This window comes from Antechinus flavipes, chromosome 4, assembly GCF_016432865.1.
Source record: "Antechinus flavipes isolate AdamAnt ecotype Samford, QLD, Australia chromosome 4, AdamAnt_v2, whole genome shotgun sequence".
Lineage (NCBI taxonomy): Eukaryota > Metazoa > Chordata > Mammalia > Dasyuromorphia > Dasyuridae > Antechinus > Antechinus flavipes.
In genome coordinates, this window is record NC_067401.1 from 129,755,580 (window position 1) to 129,779,870 (window position 24,291).

The window sequence follows — 24,291 nt, forward strand, 5'->3', positions numbered from 1 at the left end:
CCTTTTGGGGCAGAATCACAGGTATTAGGAAATCTATCAATACATATATTGATTACTCTCCTCCCTTCCATAGATTTTCTTTCTTTTCCTTCTCTCAGTCCCTCTCCCCTCCCTCCCTCCCTTCCTTCTTTCTTTCCTTCCTTCTTCCCCTATTATCACAATGTCCTCCCTACAGGAATTAGCCATTTATCTTTTTCTCCCCCCTTTTTTTATAGGACCTCAAGTTTTCAGAAATGTATTAATGACACACATAGTCCAGTATCCTCTCTAGAGAAGTTGACATTTTACCTTTTTTTCCCTCTTTTGTTTCCCCTATAGGCAGTTCCTACATAGTCCACTGTGCTTTCCAGGGGAAGTTAGCAATTTACCTTTTCCTGGAGGGAGGGCAGACATTTATTAGAAATCTATTAAATCAGATCAGCTTCTGGTCCGTAATTGACGACCTTAGAGTTGCCCCTCCCCCTTTATTGAGAAGTTACGTAACTTGCTCAAGGTCAAAAGTCAGAGAGCAGAACTAGAACTCAGACCGTCCTATTTCCGAGAGAGCCACTTCGGGAAGCCTGCCTAGACCGCCCCCTCCCCCCCAGAACCTATCCACAAAGCCGAACCCCCAAAGCTCGAGTGTGGGTCCGATGGCATAGTCGGGACCTTCGACAGTTCGACCAGTCCGCCCTCCACGCTGGATCGCCCGCAGGCCGGCCGCCAGGCTGCCGGCTCCCTACTCCGGCGCCAGGTCCTCTGGGCTCTGGTGGCGGCTGCCGTTGCCGCCGCCGCGGGCCCAGAGCTGGGACACGCCCAGAGGGCGGCCCCAGCCGTACCTCGCCGGAGGTGGATGAGCTCCCTGCTGAGCCACCGCCTCGCTCGTCTTGGATGGTCAGGGGCGTACAGCTTTGGGGCCTGGGCTCGCGCTTTCGTCTCCGCCTCGTTTTCCAACCCTGACCCTGACCCCACCTCCGAGCCCGCCCCCGAACCGGACATGGACGGGCCCTACGGGCTGTCTGTGCGGGATTTGAACGATCTGCTATCCGAGGGCGGCTGCTACAGTCTCCCGAGCGAGTCCTGCAACGAGGTGCTCCCCAGGATCTACGTGGGCAACGCGTGAGTCACGAAGTGGGGTGGGGGCTTGGGCCCAACCGACCCCACCCCCCTACACAACCGGGGCATTCTCCTCCCCCTGTTCCCCCGTGAGGCTGCATCCTCTCTGGGGGAGGGGAGAAGCCCAGCCCTTAGCCCCGTATGGTCTAGTGCGTTTCTCATCCCCCTCCCCCCCCCCAAAAAAAAAAATCTCAAGAAAGGTCAAGTTCACTGCCACCCCTCGGGCTGTAAAAGTCAAGTTTATTGACATCCCTCTAGGCTGGAAAGGTCAAGTGCTTTGCCAGCCCGGGTCTGGGAAGTAAGGGTGGGTCTGTACTGGGCCGGGCAAGGTCGGGTGGAGGGAATGTGAGCTGGGAGCTGGCAGGGGTCCTGCCGTCTCGAAGCCGGGGTGGGGCAGGTCCTTTTTTGGGAGAGAGGTGCAGGTTGGCATTTTTACTAACAGGTGACCTAGAGAGTCCGCTTCTTGGTTTGTCATGTGATAATTGCTGCCAGGATCGGCAGTGAAAGTCACGACAAATTTCTGAAATTCTTGCCCCAGCTCCTGTGGGGACTGATGTCATAGACAGAATTAGAACTTTGCCTGCCGGAGTACTCTAAAAAAGAGACTATGGAAGGGCGCCTCAGAGCTGGGCCAGTGGGCTGCCCTGGACCCACCTTTCCTCCCAGCCAGGAGGGTTTTTTTGGGGGGGAGTGGAGGAATGAGGGCGGGAGGAGTGGAGTAGATTCCACTCTCTCCCTTCTTTTTTCTACTCCCACCACACACAATAAGATAGAAATAATGGAGTGAAAGAAACTACAGAGTTTATGGAGTTTGAGCAAAGTAAAGCAGTAGGAAGGAAAGAAACAAAACAGTTGTCAAGCATCTACCAGTATCACTAGCTAATGTTTACAAGGGGCAGCTACCCTTTATGTAAATGATCTGAGATGACTCAGGTGCTATTTCCCTCTCCTCTCTCTCCCCATTTTACTGATGAGGAAACTAAGGCTGAGAGAGTCTCAAGATCACACAGCTAATAAGTGTCTTGGTCAGGATTTGAATTCAGGTTTTCCTGACTCCCCAGTCCAGCACTAGAAACACTGCCATTTAAATTAGATTGGCAGGCATATGAAGGTCTCTTGGTGGTTCCTCTCTGGGGAGAAGGAAGAGAGTGGAGACAAAAGCACCTGGTAGGAATCTTTTCTACAGAGCTACTCAAGTTAGTTTTCAACAAACATTTAAGCTTTTTACATTTGTACAAGACATTTCTAAGTGTTAGAGCTACCAAGACTGATATTTCATAAACCCCTTTTCATCTCATGAGAAAGTATCTTAATTTCAAGATCAAAGAGAATAAAGGGGAAATGGGGAAAGTGCCATGAGAAATCTGAGGAGGAAGAGGTCATTTTCATGTGGGGGAAGATTTTTTTTTTGGAGGGGGGAGGGAATTAGGTTATCTAATAAGTTGGGTCTTGAGGAGAAAGAACGCCCAACAGCTAGAGATGGGGAAGTCATGCAGGGTACTGAGGAAGAGAAGAAAGGATGAAAAGGGATGGTGGAAACAGTGGTCCAGTTTGGGAAGAGTGAAGGAGAAATAGAATGGAGGAATAGAATGGTCTGCAAAGGCCCAGAGATGGGTGACGTATTCTCACAAGTGAGGAACTGGAAGAAAACCAGTGGGATTCGTGAAAGGATAATGAAAAAGGAGGGTTTAGGCAATGAGAGGAAAGGTACTAGGCCAAGAGAACTGAGATTGATCTTATAGAAGTCAGCCAAGATTTTTTGAGTAGTAGAAAAATATAATGAAGTCAATAATTTAGGAAGACTTAATCTGGAAGTAGTATTATAAAATGTACTAAAGAATGAGATGCTAGAGGAAAGCCCATTTCGAAGGCAAAACAGTCCAGGAGTGAAGGAATAGGGACCTAAAACTATAAGGTACTAGAAATGAGAGAGATGGTAGCATTGCAACAGAAAAATGGACAGGATTTGGTGACTGAATGAATGGGTGAAATAAGGAAAAGATCAGGAAGTGAGCGTTTATGAGTCAGTAGAATGAGGGCCTCAGTTTCCTCATCTGCAAAATGAGCAAAAACTCAAAGACCTCTGAATCTCCTTTCATCTATAACTACTTGTATGATGAAAGGTTAGGACACATCTGCTATCAACTGAACTTTGTTATTGCCCATCATTTTCTTTGCATCCTTTGTTATTTTTCCTTTATTGAGATGTAATTGTTGCTTAGAAATACTATGTGTTTGCTTCAACAAATGAGTCCCTTCTGATCACTTTTAAAAAACCCATTGAGATTATAGAATATATGAAGGTGGGGAGTAATTTGTAAAAAAAACCTAGAAAAATAGATTGTGACTAGCTTTATAAAAGGGGTTTTTAAATGATAATTTTGTTCAGTTGTGAGCAACTCTTCATGACCTCATTTGGGATTTTCTTGGCAAAGATAATGGAATAGTTTGCCTTTCCTAATTTTATAGATAAGGAAACTGAGGCAAGCAGGGTTAAGTAACTTGGCTAGGATCACACAGCTAGTAAGTATCTGAGGCTAGATTTGAACTCAAGGAAATAAGTCTTCCTAACTCTAGGCCCAGCACATTATCCATTGCACCCCCTAGCTATTCCTAAAATGACAATTAGAAAAATTTTAAAGTTAATCTTAGGAAAAGCAATAGGGAGTTACTGTTGTTTAATGAATCATGGTCAGCATTAGGAATTCACATAGAAAAAGTGAGTTTATGCTCTCAAGGAGATCTCATTAATTGAAGTCAACTTTATATTAAAAAGGTCAGCTTTAGGACTCATGGCAAGACCCCAGATCCACAAGATGGACCAGAAGAACAGACTGTCAGTACTTGGACAGGAATGGAGTGTCCATGGTTAGGTAGATGATAAAGTCTGATGGTCTTCCATCTTACTGAAAAACTATTAATGACAAATCCTAGTGGTGTAAAAAGCCATGTTGTTCCTCATAGATCATTGAATCCATGAAAATAAGCGAGATCACTGCTTAGAACATGGAGAAGAGGGTCAGGGACAGAACTTTAAGGAATCACTCGAATTTAAGGGCTGATAGAAGATGAGGAAGAAATGAGAGGATTGTGAGAAAGATGAAGCAAGTCTTGAGACTGTGTTGCGTTGGAAACTAAGGGAGAAGAGAAGATTAGCTACTAGGAGAGGATGGCCTATAGCACTAGATCCTGCAAAGGATATAGATGGCCTTGTATTTAGTGATAGGCAATTATTAGTGACCTTGGGGGAAAGTTTCGGTGGAGTGTTGGGGAGAAGACAAAGTATAAGGATTTGGATGATACAAAAGTGGAGGAAACAGATGTAAATTACTCTCAACATTTATCAGTGAGGGAGAGGAGAGAGAACTGTAATTGAAGGGGAAGTTGAGCCAAAGGAAGTTGTTTTTGTTTTTAAGAATATAGATTTGAGCATATATTTTAGGCTGAATGGAAGGAATCCATAGAAAAGATGATGTAAACAGTATGTTACAAAGAGAAGAGGATCAATAGAGCCAGGTCACAGAGGAGATAGGAGGGAAGGAATCCAAAGTTTATTTTCATCAAGGAAAAATTTCACCCTTTGTCTAGAAACTGGAAAGGAGAGAACCACAGTATTCTTAAGTGGGTGGTACCCACAGCCTATACTGGGATGGTAACATTGGGAATAGAAAGGAGGGGATGTCTTGAAAAAATACTGCTGAGAGGTGGAATCAACAGATTGAATGTGGGAGGTAAAGGAGAAGGAAGAATAATTCCAAGACTATGAACACAGGAAGTTGGGTAAATGCCAGTTCCATTGGACAAAAATAGGGAAATCAGGAGGAGGAATAGGTTTTGGGGACAAGGGAATACATCTATCAATTGATTAATATTTATTAAGCACTCTGCACTAGAGCATCAAAGAAAGGCAAAAATAATCTTTGCCTTCAAGAAGCTTAAAATTCTGATGGGGGAAATACACATGTAAACAAATCAGTACATACAGTATATATGGAAGGTAGCCTTAGAGGGGGGAAGACTAGCAAGTGGGGGATATATTATGGTTGAGTCATTAGCCACATGTCCAGACGGAGATGTCATATATATGTATTTGAAGATATGGATCTGGAGCTTAGGAGATAAGCCTAGAGATTTTGAGAGCCATCTATTTAGGAGGGATCATGATAGAAGTCCTAGAAATGAAGAGGACTGCCAAGAGAAAGAATAGACCGAAATTGGAGGAACACCTGCCTTTAGAAAAAGAGACATAGGAGAAATGACTAGCATACTAGGAAGGGAACTGGAAGAGTATAGGGCTATAAAAGGAGAGGAAGGAGTGGGATTCAAGTATTACATGCTGTAGAGGGGTCTAGAAGAATACTGGGAAATGGCCACTGGATTCAGGTCTTTGGAGACCTGTTCACCTCAGAGTACTCTACATAGGGAGAGAGGAGGGTAGAAGAGTTAAGAGTATTGGACTTAGCATCAGAGAGATCTAGCTTCTCCATTTTTGTGGAATACAAGGAAGTTGGACTCAAGGGAATCTTAAGGTTCCTCCCAGATCATGGCTAAGTCACTTAACTTTCTGAGCCTTTAGCTAGAAAAGGAGTGGGAGTTTGGAGAGGAGGAAATTGTATCTCTACCCCAGTTTACAGTAACAATAATAGTTAAGATTTATAGAGATTTATTAAGGTTGGTAAGGTTTTTTAAATGTATCTCTTTTGAATCTCACAGTAAGCCTAAGGCAGAGCTATTATTGTCTTCATTTTACAGATGAGGAAACTGAGCCCCAGAGAAGTTAAATGACTTTACCCAGAGTGATCTAACAAATGAATGTCTGAGGAACAGAAATCAGACCTTCTTAATTCCAAGTCGAGCAGTTCATGAGAAATGTCAGGTGCTATTGTTGCTTCCAAAAAATGGTGAAGACTGGAAGCCAAGGTGCAAGGTGTTGAAGAGAGAGGATAGGTGGAATGGAAGCATTGGGTGTAGACTATTTTTCTTTTTAAAAAATTTATTGATAATCTTTAGTTTTTACACAGTTTTCATTTCTGAGTATCTCTCTCCATTTTCCCTTATCATTCCTGTAACAAAACATAAGAAGAGGAGAAAAAGTAGCTCAGTAATACTAACCAAAATATCAACTGATGAGCACTTTTTCAAGAAATTTTAGGGGTAAAGGGGAAAGAGAGAAGAGAGAGGAGAGAGGAAAAAGGGAAGAGAGGAAGATAGGGAGTTGAGAGCATGAAGGGGGGTGGAGGAAAGGAGAGAGACAGAGAAAGGAGAGTTGGAGATAGAGATTTAAAAAACATTTATTATGTTCAAAGTACTGTATTAACCACTGCAGATACAAATACAAAAAATAAGACATTCTCTGCTCCCAAATGCTCCCATTTTAATAGGAGCAGATAATTTGTAAAGGAATTTTAGTTGCAAGTAAGGTAAAGTATTTGTTTCTTCAGAATAACTGGCAAAAGACATGAGAGGTAGCTGCTGAGTTTTATTAACAAACAGAGGCAGAATGGAACCTGTGAAAGCACCCTCTCCTTCTTTTTCACTCCTGGGCTTGTGCAAGCTGTCATATTAATGATTCATTCTCCGGTCCTCCTTGCCTTGCAGGTCTGTGGCACAGGACATCTCCAAGTTACAACAACTGGGTATCACACACGTGCTGAATGCTGCTGAGGGGAAGTCTTTCATGCATGTGAACACCAGTGCCCAATTCTATGAAGGTACCGACATCACTTATCTTGGCATCAGAGCTAACGACACCGAAGAGTTCAACCTCAGTGTTTTCTTTGAGAGGGCAGCAGAGTTTATTGACAGCGCTCTGATCCAGAATGGTAAGTTCCACTTCAGCAGCATCATTACTGTTTCATGTATAGGTAATGATCTGGTAACAAGTGGGCCCCAAACCTCCAAGACCAATGAACTTTATCTGTAACTTAGAATTTAAGATTCTAGTCATCACCATCGCTTAAGTAATGCATTGCCCAAAGACTCAGTGTACAAGGTGAGACACGGCATTGGATATGACCAGTGTGGACATTTAGTTTGTTTGACTATGCATATTGGTTACAGAGCTTTTTTTTTTTTTTTTTCTTTTAAACTGGGGAAGGAGAGATAGGTAGAGAAAATAAATGGCTGAAAACTGAAAAAAAAATTAATGAAAAAATAATGGACTGGTTCAGAGATGTTCTCAGTGACTGCCTGCTGGTATAATTGCAGAAACTCTTTAAGCCCTCCAGGGTCTCCAGAAAAAGCACAGCAGTCATAGTGACAGATAAGCAACAGTGCCTCAGGGAAGTCCCTAGGTGGCCAGAGTGCAAAAAGGTCACCTAATCCTGCTCAGCCATTCTCAATTTACTGTTGTGGTTTATTTGTGTTGCTGCTTTTTTCTTGTTTTTTCATCATTGCCCTCAAATCACTTTTCTCCTTATGATCTTCTCTAATATAGTATAATAAGCTTAACAACTACTTAAGAAATTTTCAGCCCTATTCCAATTCCAAGGCAATTTAATGAGCGTTTATTAAATAGCTTTTATGAGCTAGGCACAGTGCTACACTTGGAGGGATGAAAAGACAAAAGGCAAAGTATCCCTATCTTCAAAGAGCTTGCTTTCTGGGACTGGGGGAAAATACACCATTAATACTATGCACAAATTTGGAAGAGGGGCACCTGAATTGGGTCAGGAAAAACCATGTATAAAGTTATTTTTGGAAGGAAACTAGGGATTCTAATAGGTGGATGTGAATGTAAGAGTGCATCCAGGTATGGAAGGCCGCCACTGAGAGAATTAGGGCTAGGTATGAAGATACTAATCAATCCAACTCATGGGAACTGAAGTGGTCACTGAGAGAGTGTAGACAAAGACAGAGGGACTTGGGGCAGAACCTTAAGATGTAGCTACAGTTTGGGACCATAGTATGGATGATAAGTTTCTTAATTTGTAAAATAAGAGATATAAACTCGATAGACCTAGGGTTCCCTCCAGTTCTAAATTTTAAACATCCTTGTCTTTTTCCAATCTTAAAACAATTAGTTCCATGTTTGATTCTAATGTTGTTTCTTGATTGCATATATAAGATCCTTATATGGGCTGGTAGTCCTATTTCTTTTAAAACTTGCCACATTTTGTTGTGAACCACACAGTTAAAGATTTTGTTTAGTCAAGGAGGCAAAAATAGATATATTTGTGGCTCTCCTTTCCTTTCTCTATAATCCAATGAATGATGGAAATTTGGTCTATAATTCCTCTGCTTCTTTGAAAATCAGTCTGCTCTTCTGGTCATTCTTGGTTCATATATTGAAGAATTTTAAGTATAACTTTTTGATATGTGAAATGAGCACAATTGTTTAGTAATTTGAATATCTCTTAGTGTTTTGCTTCTTTAGATTGGGACATAAACTGATCTTTTCCGATCTACTGGCCACTGTTGAGTTTTCTAACTTTGCTAGTATATTGAGTGCAGCACTTTAATAGTATCATCTTTTAGGATTTTTTATATGCAGATTAAGCAAGCCATTGTTGTGCCTAGAGACAGTGTTAACACTAAATATAAGTAACTCCATAGATTGCTTGGAGACTTTGAAAACCAGATAACCATTTTCTACTGTTTTTGGTATAGTTGAAAGGACATTGGTTTCAAGGGGCCAGCACACAGGCCTGCTGCTTCCTTATTGAGTAACCTTGGGTTCATCATTTCACTTATGTGACCCTCTGTTTCTTCATCCATGAAATGGAGGCAGCTGGACTGGTACTACATCATTGAATCCCAACAACTGGGGTGGTTGAGGCTGGTGGATCCCTTGAGTTCTGGAGTTCTGAGATAACTTGGGCCATGCTGATTTGGTGTCTGCATTAAATCAGCACCAGTATGGTGAGCTCCCTAGGTCAGGGGTCCACCAGGCTGCCCAAGGGTGGTGAATCAACCTTGGTTGGAAATGGAGCAGGTCAGTAATGGGGTTGGGCTGGAGTGGCCACTATACTTTCAGCCTGGAATAGGGAGATCCTGTGTAAAAAAAAAAAATGTTATAATAAAAATACTGACACTACACACCTTACAAGGTACTTAAGAGAATCAAATGAAATAATGGATATGAGAGGAGGGCAGTATAGTGCAGTGAGAAGAGTTTCTGGCATTAGAGTTAGAAGGCAAAAGTTTAAATTCTGGTGCTATCTCTTATTACTTGTGTGACCCTGAACGAGGGTCTTCATTTATTTGTAAAATGAACAGTTGGATTAGAAAGACTATAAGGCCCCTTTCTGTTCTAAATCTCTGCCAAGAGCCAAAGAATGGCATGGATATTGGTCTGTCTCTCCTTTCTATATTGATGGCATTTTGGGCTGGAAAGTTGCTCCTGAACAAAGGAACCAAGATGAGTCCCAGGACTAGTTCACCTCTGTGGCACTGAAATTAGGGGCAAGAAATTCAGTTCTTGATTAGTTTGCTTGGGAAGGAAGTCATTTGGCTTGATATTTCCTTGAAGCAATTGTCTGGGAACTACTTTGGATTTATGTTTCAATTTAGAGAAAGGGAATATGCACGCTTTTGAGCCGCTTCCCTCTTTTCCTGGATTTGTGGATAAAGCTCTTGGAATATGTACATATTTTTGGTAATTACATTCAACATGAGTTTTCTTGGTAATTTTGTGTATTTTATTTTATGCTTTTAAAAATATTATTGTGGGAAGAAAGGGTCTCTTAAGCTTTACCAAACCCAGGGTAGTTAGGTAGTGCAGTGGATAGAGCACCAGTCCTGAAGTCAGGAGGACCCGAGTTCAAATCTGATCTCAGACTTGAGATCACTACCTGGCTGTGTGATCCTGGGCAAGTCACTTAACCCTGATTGCTCAGGAAAAAAAAAAAAAAGCTTTACTAAACTATGACACAAATCAAGGTGAAAAAGCTTTTCATTTATCCCTAGAAACAAGTAGTGCTGGGTTCAGGGTTAAGTACTGTTGGGTAGGATGTCTAATCCACTCTTGAAAACCCATTGAGGGGGGATTGTTTTGAATTCAGATCTAGATCTCTTTCCCATTTGAAAATGGCTGGGTATGGAAACATCATCCTGGAGTCACCTAGAGGATAAATAGAATTATACAAACGAGTTCTGTTCTGATCCCTGTCTGAACAGAAATTGCAGCCCATGGTTGAAGTGGGGCCAGGAAATAGGCAGTGTTTGTTTTTTCCATGTACACACTGACAGAAAAAGAGCAAACTATGCCATGCACAGTTTGATTTTTGAAATATATTAATTAGTGTCATTAATGAGTAAATGACATTTTATTTTATTTGGTGAATGGAGGCAAAATTTAGAACTTTCAAGTTAGGCAAAGTATAAATCCCCTAAAGAGATTTTACCTTATGACTTACAAAAGCAATCTGAAATGAGTGAAATGGGAATGGAGGTTAATGGCAAAATTCCCCTCCCCAGAGAAAAATGCTGCAAAATACATCTTAGCAAAAAGATGCTCAGAAATATTTGTCTTTTTGTTTGGTGTTTTGATTAGTGCAAAGAATCCTAGTGGTGTGAAACTACATTTCACCAATGCAGATAGGCAGGCAGCTTGGTCTTAGAGGACTGCCTGGGGTACCTAGGTTAAGGCCTTTCTTGTGTTCCAGAAGCCAGTGAGAGTCTAAGTAAACTAAAAACCTAGGTATTCCTGACTCTGAGAACCAGATCTTTATTTATTTACTGGCTCTGAGGCTTCAGGGTGAGCTCCTTCAGCTGAGCAGTGTTCCCTGGGACTTGGCCTGGATATTAAAGACTAGTCAGCTGCATTTAAATCAGGAAAATCTCTTGCCAGATGAGCGTGAGTGGTCACTGATCATGAGGGGGTGGATCTCTGGTCCTATTTGGTTTCTATCCCATGACCTAGATAAGTCCTGTTGGTGTGTTGGGTTTTGTTTTTTTTTTTTATAATTTTTTCAACAAAGGTGAGGTGTTTGTTTTTTCCATGTACACACTGACAGAAAAAGAGCAAACTATGCCATGCACAGTTTCATTTTTGAAATATATTAATTTTAACAGTGGTTTCAGTACTGCCTCTGTGTATCTTTGTGTATCTATGATCCTTTTCTGAACTTTTCAACTCTATTCAGCTGTATTTTTTACATATTTCACTGATAGTTTTCTGCCTTTTTTTTGCATTGCTATCATTCTCCCCCCAATAACCTTTCACCACCCTGTCCTCCTCCAATAAAAGCTCTCAATTGAAAAATAAGCACAGTCAAAGTTTATATTGTATTGATCTTGACCCAAAATGTATGCCTTCCTCTGTACCTCTGGTCCCTCACCCCTCTGCCAAGTGGTGGGAAGGCCCTCCTCATCGGAGGCCTTTGGAATTGTTTTCTCTGAAATCAGTTCCTTTTGTCATTTCTTCTGGTGCCGTAACATTCCATTCCTGAATTTGATTCCATGCCGATGTGGTTCTCCTTCTTCCTTGCAGGCAGGGTGCTTGTCCATTGCCGAGAAGGTTATAGCCGCTCTCCTACTTTGGTCATCGCGTATCTCATGCTTCGCCAAAGGATGGATGTCCGAACTGCACTGAGCCTTGTGAGACGCAACCGAGAGATTGGCCCCAATGATGGCTTCCTGACCCAACTCTGCCAGCTGAATGAGAGACTAATTGAGGAAGGAAAGTTGTAGCCCACTGAAAATCCGAGACTAGTCTGCCAGGGGTCTTGGTCGGGGAGTTATTGAGTGAATCCCAAAAAAGCTGCCCCACCAAGTTAGGTTATACAACAAGCACCTTTCCAGCTACTCATTTAAGTACCTTCCAGTGAGTCTTTCTGAAAAGAGGTCCTCTGCCCCAGGGGTATCTGCAGGAGGCTTCAGGGGAGGGAGCTGCTGCTTTAGAAGTTATTTCTGGTAGCTTGAGTATTCATTACTCTGTGTGAATTGTAATACTTTCCCTTTCCCCAGAGGTGGGATGCTAACTTGACAGACTGGTGACGTTTATTTTCACCTCAGGAGGGTGCCTTTCTCCAGAGTCTTGCCCTCAGCATTTTCAAGCCCTGGATAAGCCCTTCCACCAAGGCATTGGTGGCTCCTTACAGTAGGTGCCCTTCCCCTGCTCTTTACCCCCAGGCCTGTGCATTCACATATCAGCCAAACCCATCTTTACTCTCTTATCTGGGACGCAAAACCAGGTTGTACTCCCCTGCCCACTTTGGTTCAGAGGGCCCCAGGACGCCAGTGATTGAGGGATTCCCACAAAAAAACCCCATAATTCAAAGGACCCTAGAGGAAAAGAAACTGGAGGAGTAGAAATCATTAAAAAAGAAGAGAAAATCAAGGAGATTTGTTGTCTTTTTTCTATAATGTTTATGCTAATTCTTGGAATGTCTGAATCCAGAATTTGTTTCATTGGAATCCGACGTTCCTGGCATGATTTATATTAGTGCTCCCAGGCTCAGCCTCTATAAAAATGTTTGGAGAGTTTTGCAGCAGGTGATGGGGATGTCAGACATCTGGATGCTCTTTTTGGCTTGGTTTCTGTTCAGAGTTTAGAGGGAGGACAGCAGCCAGTTATAGAAGATGTGCATGCGTCTGTCATCTTTACGGAGCGTGACAGCAGGAAGAGATTGCTGAAGTTCATTATAACAAGGGCTTATTCCCCTCTTGCTCTCAGGGAGTTTTGGAAAGTTCTTCATGCTTGATAATTTGATCTTTAAGATTACCAGAACCTTTCAAGCAGCCACCAGAAATAAAATTTACTGTAGTGTCTTAAGGGGAGCCTTAATTAACAAGCAGATTACATTTCTCTCCTTGTCTCCCCAACCTCAAGAAAAAAAATCACATTTTCTCATTTTTTTAAGCATCATAGTGGCGGTGGAGAAGGAGCTGGGGAATGGTCACATTACACACACACTCCCCCTCATACATTGGTGCTAGAATGAATGAAAGGGATATGACCTCACTTAAATGGCTGGTTTAGGAATTAACCTGTGTAGTATACTAATCTTTCTTCTTGGAGGTCTAGAACATCTGTTCCATTCCTGATAAACAGCGATGTGACTTCTGTGTGTTCTTTGGATTTGTCAAACCAAGTCAGGCTTTGAGGTTGCTTCCTTTGGAATGGCATCCCAGTCACGAACTCGGCATTAATTACACCGGCATTGATCCCTCAATGCTCTTTGTCCTTGTTGCCTGAGCATTTGACTAAGGAAGACCTGCTGTGGGTGAGAAGAGGGGGATGGCTCCAGGAGCCAGATGGCGCGCTCCCAAGCCATATGGAGCTTCTAGTCGCCAAGCACTCTCAGTAGGGTCACCCCGCCAGGTGTGCCAGAAACATTCCCCGAAGCATATGGCAGGGAACTTCTTTGGATTTGTGTTTCAGTTTAGAAGAGGTAAATTGTGCCTTGTTTCAAATTTCACAGTGGAACTTTCTGTTTCTAGAAGTGTTCAAGAGGAGGGAAGGACTTTGAGCTCATCTTTAGATGGTCTGCTTTATCTAATGGTGGAATATCATCTAATCATTAGCTCACTGAATGCGCTAATACATGGAATTTAGGAATATACTGTAACTTTGAGTTTGCAACAGCTGGGACTGCTTTGGAGAAAGGAGGATTAATAAATAGGTATATGTGTGCTTGTACACATATATACACACATGCATGTGCATGTACACACTCATATATAAAGGTATATACACATTTACGCACCTGCATATGTATATATAAAGGTATAATACAATGATACATATATACACACATCCCATGCATGTATATATATAACCAGAAAAAAATTATCTAAAATCTCAAAGAACCATTCTACAATTCAGGTGGGAATGCAAAGGATTCCAAGAGTATTTGCCAACAGCTGTGCTGCCTGGGGCTTGGCGTACATTCCATTCTGTTCTATTCTATCCTATTCAGTTCATTTTCATTTGATCCAGTTGTAGGACCAGCTGAGTTGTGCAGTGTACAGAGCCCTGGGTAGGTTGGAAGTCGGGGGCATCTGGAGAATTGGAGTTCCAAATCCAGCCTCAGATGCTTCCTAGCTGTGTGATTGTGGAATATCACAACTTTGATCAGCCTGTACAATGAAAGGAGATTAGACTCCTTTGAGATTAGAGATTAGAAGATTAGACCTCTTTGAGGTCCTTTCTCTTAATCTATGATAGATGATTTAACAAGCATTTACTAAGTGCTTTTATATATTAGGGAGCAGTGGGGCTACAAAAGACTAACAGAATTGTCCCTGTTGGAAAGAACTTTCATTATCTCATTTACCCATATATTCTTATGTGCAAGACACTTGATTTTGTTTTTTTTTAAGGTCACAAATTACATGCTAACCCATGTTGATCTGACTTCCAGAATGCTCTCTGCCATAGACCACAAGGGATGAGGGGTGGGGATGGGGAGAAGAGTAACACCTCTCTTTTCCGCTTTCTAGATGGCTCAGAGGTTAAAGCTCTGGGCTGGGAGATGGGAAATCCTGATTTCAAATCCACCCTCACTTAGTCACTGTGTGACTCTGGGCTAGTCATTTAACCTCTGCCTTAATCCACTGGAGAAAGAAATGACACACCTTGCAAAAAAAAAAAAAAAAAAAAAAAAAAACAACGCACCCCCTCACCCCCAAGAAAAGAGAGTGAACAACAGTGTTTGGCTTTTAAGCTCTCAAAACCGTTCCTGACAACAGCTTTGTGTGGTAGGTGACAAACAGCCTCAGACACTGATGTAGCCCTTTATGGTTACTGAAGCTTTTAATAGCTATTATCTCACTTGAAAATTGGGTGGTGAGTACTGAGAGTTGTGAACAGCCATGGGATCAGAAGAACCTGACTATCCCACCAGCATGATCCTGGGCAAATTACTCATCTATCCCAAGAACTCTTGACTACTTCCTGAGAAAGATTTTAGAAGTGAAATTTCATCAGGACTCCCATACAAATGACACTACAGGTTCAGTAAATTATAATGTAATAATTCATTAGTCATGTGGCATGGGGGGAAGGGAGAGAACGGGGGAAGAGAGAGTGGGGAGGAAGGGAAAGGGGGAGAGAGAGAGAGAGAGGAGAGAATAAAGAGAGAAGAGTATTGGATTTGCTGCCAGAAAGTCCTGGATTAAATGCTGCCTCTGAGATGCTTACTAGTCATGTAACCATAAGGATCACTTCAGTTCTTGTTACTCCAGGCAAATCAAGGAGTAAACAGGAAGGGGTAAACTACAAGTCTGTGGTAATTGGGTTTCTGGGGGTCCTGATCACAGGGTGTGGAGGACTTTATTTACAAGTGATTTTTATAAACTGAACCTGTCATGCTAGTGATACAGGATAGCAGTGAATAGACATCAGATTCACTCTCCAGCATAGACTGAGCCAGATTAAATATAATTGGGAAATAATTTAACAAATTGAATAAAAATGCAATATAACACATACTATTAATTTGTGGCTTTTTAGCAGGGGCCTGCAGGATCTGTTTTCTATTTGAGTTTGACACTACTGGTATAAGAACGCCTTACCTTAATTTAGACCTGCAACTTGGAATCTTAGAAATTTTGCTGACAAAGTGTGAAGGTAGGTAACTTGCCGATGGTTACACAGCTGGTATATATCAGAAGTAGAAGTTGAATGCAGGGTCTCCACCTTCCAAAGCTGGCTTTCTGTCAACTGGGTCACCCTGCTTCCTTTTGCAAAGGATCATCAGACTCAAATGCTTTAAAAGATCCGAGGCTTATCAGCAGAATGACTCTCACTGCCAGTGTGGACACGATGGATTACTATGGCCAGAAAAAATTTGGTCCCTCGACCAGTCTTCTATTGATAATCCTCTTGACGCTTAGTGAGGCTGGACCTCAGAAGGATGGATACATGGTTCTTTGCCAGGGCCACATTTGAAGCCTTTGCAGTCCAGTAGGATCTTTCAGAGCATATTCTTTGCTGATGAATCTACTAGATCTAGAGGCTTCTGGAGGAGAGAGTGGGCATCAGATGCAAAGTAGAACCTATCAATACTCTTATCCCAGCTGTTGCACTTGAAAGCAGGGGTTACAGGATGTAGGGAGGAGCAAGGGAGGGGGGGGTGGCAGTCTATAAATTTTGATTAGCAAAAGAAAATCTTATTTCCATATAATTGGTTTCCTTTGCAATGTCTATTTGATGCATTTAAAAGCATGATTTGGAATCATTTATGAGATTTGCCAGATTGCAAAAAAAGTTCCATAATTCAAAAAAGATTGAGAAAACCCTAAAGATAGATTATTTTGTTAAGACTGTCTTTTCAGAGTGACTTGTTTTTCATTTGTTCCCTTATTCAAATAGATGACAAAAGCTAGCATTTATATAGCAATTTAAAGTTTGCAAAGTATTTTACATGTTGATCTTCACAATCTTGTGAAATAGGTGCTATTATCCTCATTTTACAGAAGAGGAATTAAATGATTTGCCCAGGATCACATGGCCAGTATGTGTCCAACTCCAGTCTTTTCTCTTGGACATCATCCTAGCTCTCAGGGCTGGATTAGAATGTTTTAAGGTGATTTCCAACCTTAATAATATATGATAAACAAATGCAGAAAGATAAGGTCACTCTTTAGGAAGTAATTGCACATGAAATCAGGGGCTCTCTTCCTTTCTCTTCCCTCTCCTCCCCAATTTAAGTTGCTGCCCAAAGCAAGCTTCACACACCATTTGTTCTTTTAAAAATTTTGCTGCATTTGAGCAGTATTTCCAGAGCAGGAGCCACATAAATGAAACATTCGACTGGCCCCACTGAATAAGCTGTGACTGTCCTAACCCTTGACTTGGTTTCCAGCTATTACGATGTTACTTACGTGAATTTGGGGAAAACTGGGTATTCCAACCCCAGGTTATTGACTAGCTGTGTAATCAAGGGTAAATCACTCCTCTCAGTTTGTTTTCTATAACAAGAAAATTAGACTAGATGGTCCCTAAGGGTCCCTCTCAGCTCTGATATTTGATGATCACTCCTTGTAATAGCTTAAGGGAAAAAAAAACCCAGACAAGAAGAGATTAAACTTGTGTCAGTGTGTCTTTAACTTTTCATTCTCACAAGCCAATATCCATTGTCATATTCTGTTCATTTCACTTCATCATTTCTAGCATAGGTAACAACTACCCTAATCTAGGTGTCTCATCAAATGAATCCAAACTTTCTCCCCTAGACTATCATACAGTATCATACAAAGTCATTTCCCAATCCATCTGCCAGACAATTATCAAATTAGATATCCCTAAAATATAGATCTCACCATAATACTCTACTAGAGAAGTCTTGGTGACTTACTGCTGCCTTTAAAATACAGATTCTATCATTTGGCATTTAATTCCCTTTATAATCTCTTCCTCTCTTATTTTATTTATCCATCACTTGTCCATTCTGTCTTTCAGCAAAACTAGCCAACTGATTTGTTCAAACTTGTTCTGTTTTCTCTTTGTCTTTCTGCAAGCTGTTCTTGCCTAGATGCTCACCTTTTTCGCCACTGCTTTTTGGAACTACTATGGAACTCTCCTTCAAGGATTGATTCAAATGCTATCACCTTCAAGAAGTCTTCTCTGATTCAGTTTTTGTCCTTCATTCCCAAAAGAAAAGACTATGTAGGTTTTTTTGCACATATCTGATATTTTCTCATCTGTGTAAATATATCTGCTTAGATGTAAACTCCATGCCGTCATGGGCTTCCTCACATGTTGAATGATTCATTGATTATATAAAGGACATAAATGAGAACATTTTAACAAATTTAACAAATGCCTCTTTAACAAATGCCTTGAACATTAGGTAGATATTCCAGGGAGTGTATATGTGTATGTATATATGTATGTGTGTGTTTGTGTCTGTGTCTGTCTGTGTGTGTGTGTGCGTATCCCAGGTACCTCATTAAGATTCTAAACTGGTAACCAAAAGTATATAATATGTATGATAAGTACATATATCTTATAACAAAAATAACTGGATTTTTATTCTACGAGAAGAAAACCAGTGTTGGTTTCACAGATGCTTTGGACAGAAAATCTTAAAAGAAACATTCAATTCAGGATTCTAGTTGGGGTGAATTTGTGTGTGTGTGTGTGTGTGTGTGTGTGTGTGTGTGATTCACATGAAAAATGGTTTTTTACTCCTTTTATTATGATTTCTTTTCAATTTGGTTGGTTAATATGTGCTCTTCAAACTGCTTTTCATCAATATTCTCCTTTTGTGTTACTGCCACCTATTGGTTAGCCTCAAAGAGTTAGTTACTATTATTTAAGAAATCTTTGGATAGTGTCAAATTTTTATACTTCTCACTCCCCAATCTTATTTTAAAAATGGCTTCTTCTTAATACTCAGACTGCTATTGACAGATACTCTAATCTAGCATATAATTATCTGAGAACAGTTTTCATTTTAATGCTCTATGAGAGAAATGATCTGTTACTGCAGTCTTTTTGTTTGGTTGTTTGTTTTATGGATGCTTTTTGTTTTTCACAGTATATATTCTTCTCTTGCATTGAACCCTCTTGTAACAAGGAAAAACCGATTCAGCAAAATTAATGGACACATCAACTGCACCTGCAAAGGTATGCTACATTCTGTATCAGTAGTTCCTCACCTTTCTTCCATAAAGATGTGTCTTAAAGTCCCTTTTGGACTTCAGATAGAATGTCTATGTGAAAACATTAGATATAAGCTAAACTGGTAGAAGAGATAACGTCTTCTAGGCTTAACCCTGTCTCTTATGTTTCCCTTGTCTCCTCTTTCCCAAGAATTAAGTTTGAAATGGGGATCCCTGTACCCCAGATCTCTTTGATTACTGTTGGGGAAATAAATCAGTTGTATAATGTTGAGGTTATTATCCTACATCTGGTATAATGATCATTCAGGACCAGAACCAATGTTTAATTCAACATTCCTTTTGCTAAAATCATATTCCAATATTCTCAAGGAGAAAGAATTCTCAAAGCTTCAAAGCAATTTAGAGGATAAAAATAAATAAAAATTTCTGGCAAGAAGATTTATTTTTCAAAAGGCAATCAGCAAAGAGGTTCCCCAGGAAAGGAGTTCATTATACCCCTCTGCTATCTTAAGGCTTTCTGAACTCTGCCTCAAATAGCCATATTCTAGTGGGTAAATACCCAAAAGAAGCCTCCTTCTCTTCTTGAGGGCCTTGGTGTATACTATATTGACAATAAAATGTCCATTGGACCAGATGAGTCCATGGTGACAGAGACCCTAGATTAGATGGTGGTCTGTTTGAGGAAAAAGAAAATCCAAGGTCCAACGTAATCAAGTTTGGGGGAATAGAATAGATGGGAGAAAACTTAGAGTTTTACATGCACAAGCTTGGAATAAGCTACTGACTCTCACTCCTCTCCAATCTAAAAAGGAAGTCCAAAGGCTTACTCTTTTAGAGAATCCACATTCCCCACTTGGGCATCTTAATGGAACTCATTTACTGAGTCACATTCAAGTCTACCTCTTTCAAGCAGGGTCTAGGATAGACTATATCCCAGCAAGAACAGTATATCTGGTATCTCTTCCCTTGGGCTTTTATGACTGTGGGAAACTCCTTCACTCCATCCCCCCTTTTTCGGAAGTCTCCATCCTTAAGAGCTTAGCCATATGGAGCCTTTATAGGCACCAAGAAGTGTACAAAATAAGTAATCATTAGGCTTTTGGAGCTTCAAGTTCCCCCAAGAAGATTTCCTATACCATTTTTAAAAGGCAGGTTTTTTATTTAAACCTGTTCCTTAGTCTTTGTTGCAGCTGAACAGATGAAGTAGAAACATAGAATCATCATACATTTGAGAATTATCTATTATGAATTGGATAATACAAGATGGCCCCTCGGACATAAGGATAGGGTGCAGAGGGCCTCTATTGTTTGGTTTTTAATTTTAATTTAAAATTTTCTAATGGCATATTTTCCAATCACATATAAATATAATTTTTAGCATTCATTTTTACACAAATATGAGTTCCAAATTATTTTCCCTTCCCTTTTCCTAAAAGAGTAAGCAATTTGATATAGGTTATACATGTGCAATTATATAAAACACATTTCTATATTTACACAATTGTGAAAGAAAAAACAGATCAGGTGGAAAAAATCATAAAAAAGCAAAAATAGCATGTTTTGTTCTTCATTTAGAGTCTATCAGTTCTTTCTCTGGAGATGGATGGCATTTTCCACGCCAAGTCTTTTGGAATTGCCTTGGATTACTGTATTGCTGAGAATAGCTAAGCCATTCACAGTTGATTATTGTTATAATGTTGCTGTTCCTGTGTACAATGTTGCTCTGGTTTTGCTCACTTCACTTAGCATCAGTTCATGTAAATATTTTCAGGTTTTCTGAAATCTGCCTGCTTATCATTTCTTTGGGCTCAATAGTATTCTATTATATTCATAAACCACAATATGTTCAGCCATTCCCAATTGATGAGCATCCCTTCAATTCATGATTTTTTTCTACCTCAAAAAGCTGTCATATCAGAAGAATTATACATGTTTAATCTATATCAAATTGCTTGCTCTCTAGGGGAAGGGAAAAAAAAGTGGGAGGGTGAAAAATTTGGAATATAAGATTTTGCAAAGGTGAATGCTTGAAAACTCTTTGCTTGTATTTGGAAACATAAAAAATTATTTATCTTAAAGAAGAGCTGCCATATATATTTTTGTACACATGTGGCCTCTGTTGTTAAATGAAAATAAATTTCTCACTGGGTCCCTCAAGGATTACTACCCTTCACATACAGAGACTAAAGCCTCTAGTCCAGGTTCAGAGTCTTGCCTCTCCCTTTTACTAATCTAATGAGCTCTAATCCATAAGGACCTTAAAAGAGTTCTGTAACATTAATACATTGTTGATGGAATTGTGAACTGATCCAACCATTCTGGAGAGTACTTTGGAGTTATGCCCAAAGGGCTATCTAACTGTGCATACTCTTTAATCCAGCAGTGTCTCTATTGGGCCTGTATCCCAAAGAGATTATGAAAAAGAAAAAAGGACCCACATCTGCAAAAATATTTGTGGCAGCCCCTTTTGTAGTGCGAAGGAACTGGAAATTGAGTGGATGCCCATCAGTTGGGGAATGGCTGAATAAGTTATGATATATGAATGCAATGGAAGATTATTATTCTATAAGAAATGACCAGCAGGATGACTTCAGAGAGGCTTGGAGAGACTTACATGAACTGATGCTAAGTGAAGTGAGCAGAAACAGGAGATCATTATACACAGCAACAATAATCAATTCTGATGGATGTGGCTCTTTTAAACAAGTAATTTAGGCCAACTCCACTAGACTTGTGATGGAAAGAGCCATCTACATGCAGAAAAGGGAACTATGGAGACTGACTATGGATTACAACATAGTATTTGTATTTTTTGGTTGTTTGCTTGCCGTTTTTTCCTTCTCATTTTTTTCTTTCTTTCTTTTTTTTTTTTTTTTTTTGATCTAATTTTTTCTTGTACAGCATGATAATTGTAGAAAGATGTATGGAAGAATTGCACATTTAACATATATTGGATTACTTGCTGTCTAGGGGAGGGGAAGGGAGAGAAAAAAATTTGAAACACAAGGTTTTGCAAGGGAGAATGCTAAAAATTCTCCTTGCATGTATCTGTAAGAGGGCAAATATTTGGTATTGTTCTGCTGATGGTGGCTCCTGGGGTGAGAGAGTTTTGGTATATTAGAGAAGAAATACTGAGCAGACAGCAAGGTGACACAGTGGGATAGCATGCGGGATTTGGAGTCAGGAAGACTTAAGTTCAAATGTGGTCTGAGACGTTATGGAATATTATTGTTCTGTAAGAAATGACCAGCGGGATGAATACAGAGAGGATTGGAGAGACTTACATGAACTGACGCTAAGTGAAATGAGCAGAACCAGGAGACCATTATATACTTCAACAATGATACTGTTTGAGGATGTATTCTGATGGAAGTGGATCTCTTTGACAAAGAGAACTTTAATTGATCAAAGAATCAATTTCAATCAAGGACAGAAGCAGCTACACCCAAAGAAAGAACACTGGGAAATGAATATAAACTGCTTGCATTTTTGTTTTTCTTCCCGGGTTATTTATACCTTCTGAATTAATTCTCTCTGTGCAACAAGAAAACTTGCACACATATATTGTATCCATTCTGCACACATATATTGTATCTAGGATATACTGTAACCTATTCAACATGTAAAGGACTGCTTGCCATCTGGGGGAGGGGGTGGAGAGAGGGAGGGGAAAAACTGGAACAGAAGTGAATGCAAGGGATAATGCTGTAAAAAATTACCCTGGCATGGGTTCTATCAATAAAAAGTTATTAAAAACAAAACAAAACAAAACAAAACAAATGTAGTCTGAGACATGTACTAGCTGTGTGACCCTGGACAAGTCACTTAACCCTATTTGCCTCAATTTCATCATCTATGAAAATGAGCTGGAGAAGGAAATGTCAAACCACTTCAGTTACCTTGCTAATAAAATCCCAAATAAGGTCATAAAAAGTTGGACATGAGTAAAAAAATGACAAAATAACCGAGTGGGTGGTGGTATGAGGGGAAGCTTTAGTATTACCTTAGTTCCCAGTACAGGTTGCATTTAAGAGGCTTCTGACATCTTAGCTAGTTTATTATAAATGACCTTGATGTGGAATGACTGTGCCAAAGGTGTCATCATCTATGGGGGACCTTGGTGTTTCTGGTACTGCTCCTTCCCATTGTCATCAGTTTATATCAGGAGATTCCTTATGAACTTCAAAAGATTCAGCATTACCTATCCCATGGCCCAAATTGTTGATATATAGAATTAGGCAGGTTTTTTCTAGGGAGAAGGAAAGTCCAGGATTTCTGGTCTTTGCTGTCTTGGGTTTTTCTTTGCTACTACTTATGGTCAATGCTAATTTTGTTGTTATTGTTGTATATTTTGCTATATATTTAGTTTAGTTTTTAGTTCTGACTTATGCAGTCTCCACTCATCTTTCAAACTAGAATTATCTAGTAAAAGTCTTAAAGACTTTTAAATGGAAGATTTAAATATTTAAATTATCTAATAAAAGTCCTAAAGACATTTAAATAGAAGATTTAAATATTTAAATAGAATGGAAGATTCTAACAGATGTTTAGAATCTTGCTGCCAAGGGGTAGGACATGGCAGGACCTCTATCTACAAGGTTTGTGACATGGGTTGAGCACATTTTTCTCGTAAAAGGTTACAATATTGTCCCTGTGATTTGATTGGCTGAGAGAGCTAAAGTTCAAACTGTGCCATGCTTGATACAATCTCCAGGTAGCCTCCAGCCATATGGGCATGACTTCCCTGTCATCTAAGGGCATTACAAAAGCCATTCATGTGGAAGCATGGCCCTTCAGATTTGGCAGGTCTCTCAAGACTACATCAGTCACCAACACTCTGCCTTACTGATTGGGAGTTTCTATATGGAGTTACATAGTGGAACATATCTATCCCAAATTGAGTCCTGGAATTTTCTTGTTGAAAATCACTTCTGTGTTATTACTAAGTAAGCCTCCTTTTGCTAATTAAAAAAAAAACTCAGCAGGGAGTTTTTCTAGGGTCTCAGGGCTCTCAAAAACTACTTGCATATATTCCAGTTGGGAATTAGGTGTGATGATGCAGTGAATAGAGCACTGAACTTGGAATTAGGAAGTCTAATCTTCATGAGTTCAAATCTTGCTTCAGACAATAACTGTGTGACCCTGGTCAAGCCACTTAACTTTGTCTGCTTCAGTTTTCTCATCTGTAAAGTGAACTGGAGAGGGACAAACCACTCCAGTATTTTTGCCAAGAAAACTTCAAATGAGGTGATAAAGAGTTGAAAACAGTTGAACAATAATAAATTATTCAGTTGTCCTAAGGTTCTACAGCTTGGTCCCAAATTTACCCCACCAGGGGACAAATTTAATTCCAAATGTCTCAGATTTATAATCACAACTACATTGCTTTCAGCAGTCCCATCTGATTTGAGGTAAGGCTAAGGGTCAATTCACATCAATTCACAGGTCCATCGGTATCTTGGACCACAACATATGGTTTATAATTGAACCTTCAGAGACTAGCAATAACAATAGCATAATTAGAATTTAGTGGCTTATGTTATGAATTGTCTTTGCATGCATTTTCCCTAGTAACATGTGTTCCTTCTGTGTGTGCCCTTCCACATGTTTCATGTAGTTAATTTTTTCCTTACTGATTATTATACTTAATATGTCTTTTCATTCACTTATTATTCATTCATT

The 24,291-nt window shown here is 40.1% G+C and overlaps 1 protein-coding gene and 1 long non-coding RNA gene across 2 annotated transcripts; both read left to right on the top strand.

The window, feature by feature from the left end:
* The first annotated feature begins 558 nt into the window (after window positions 1–558).
* DUSP3 (dual specificity phosphatase 3) lies at window positions 559–12,376 on the top strand. Its single transcript, XM_051994334.1, has 3 exons — window positions 559–1,098; window positions 6,694–6,917; window positions 11,528–12,376. The coding sequence occupies exons 1-3, from the start codon at window positions 833–835 to the stop codon at window positions 11,725–11,727; spliced, it is 690 nt and encodes a 229-aa protein (XP_051850294.1). The 5' UTR covers window positions 559–832; the 3' UTR covers window positions 11,728–12,376.
* A 2,739-nt stretch (window positions 12,377–15,115) lies between these two features.
* On the top strand, window positions 15,116–22,255 carry LOC127560074 (uncharacterized). The gene is made up of 4 exons (XR_007953273.1): window positions 15,116–15,610; window positions 17,503–17,650; window positions 18,525–18,613; window positions 21,511–22,255. It is a non-coding gene; the product is annotated as an uncharacterized LOC127560074 (long non-coding RNA).
* Window positions 22,256–24,291: the final 2,036 nt, after the last annotated feature.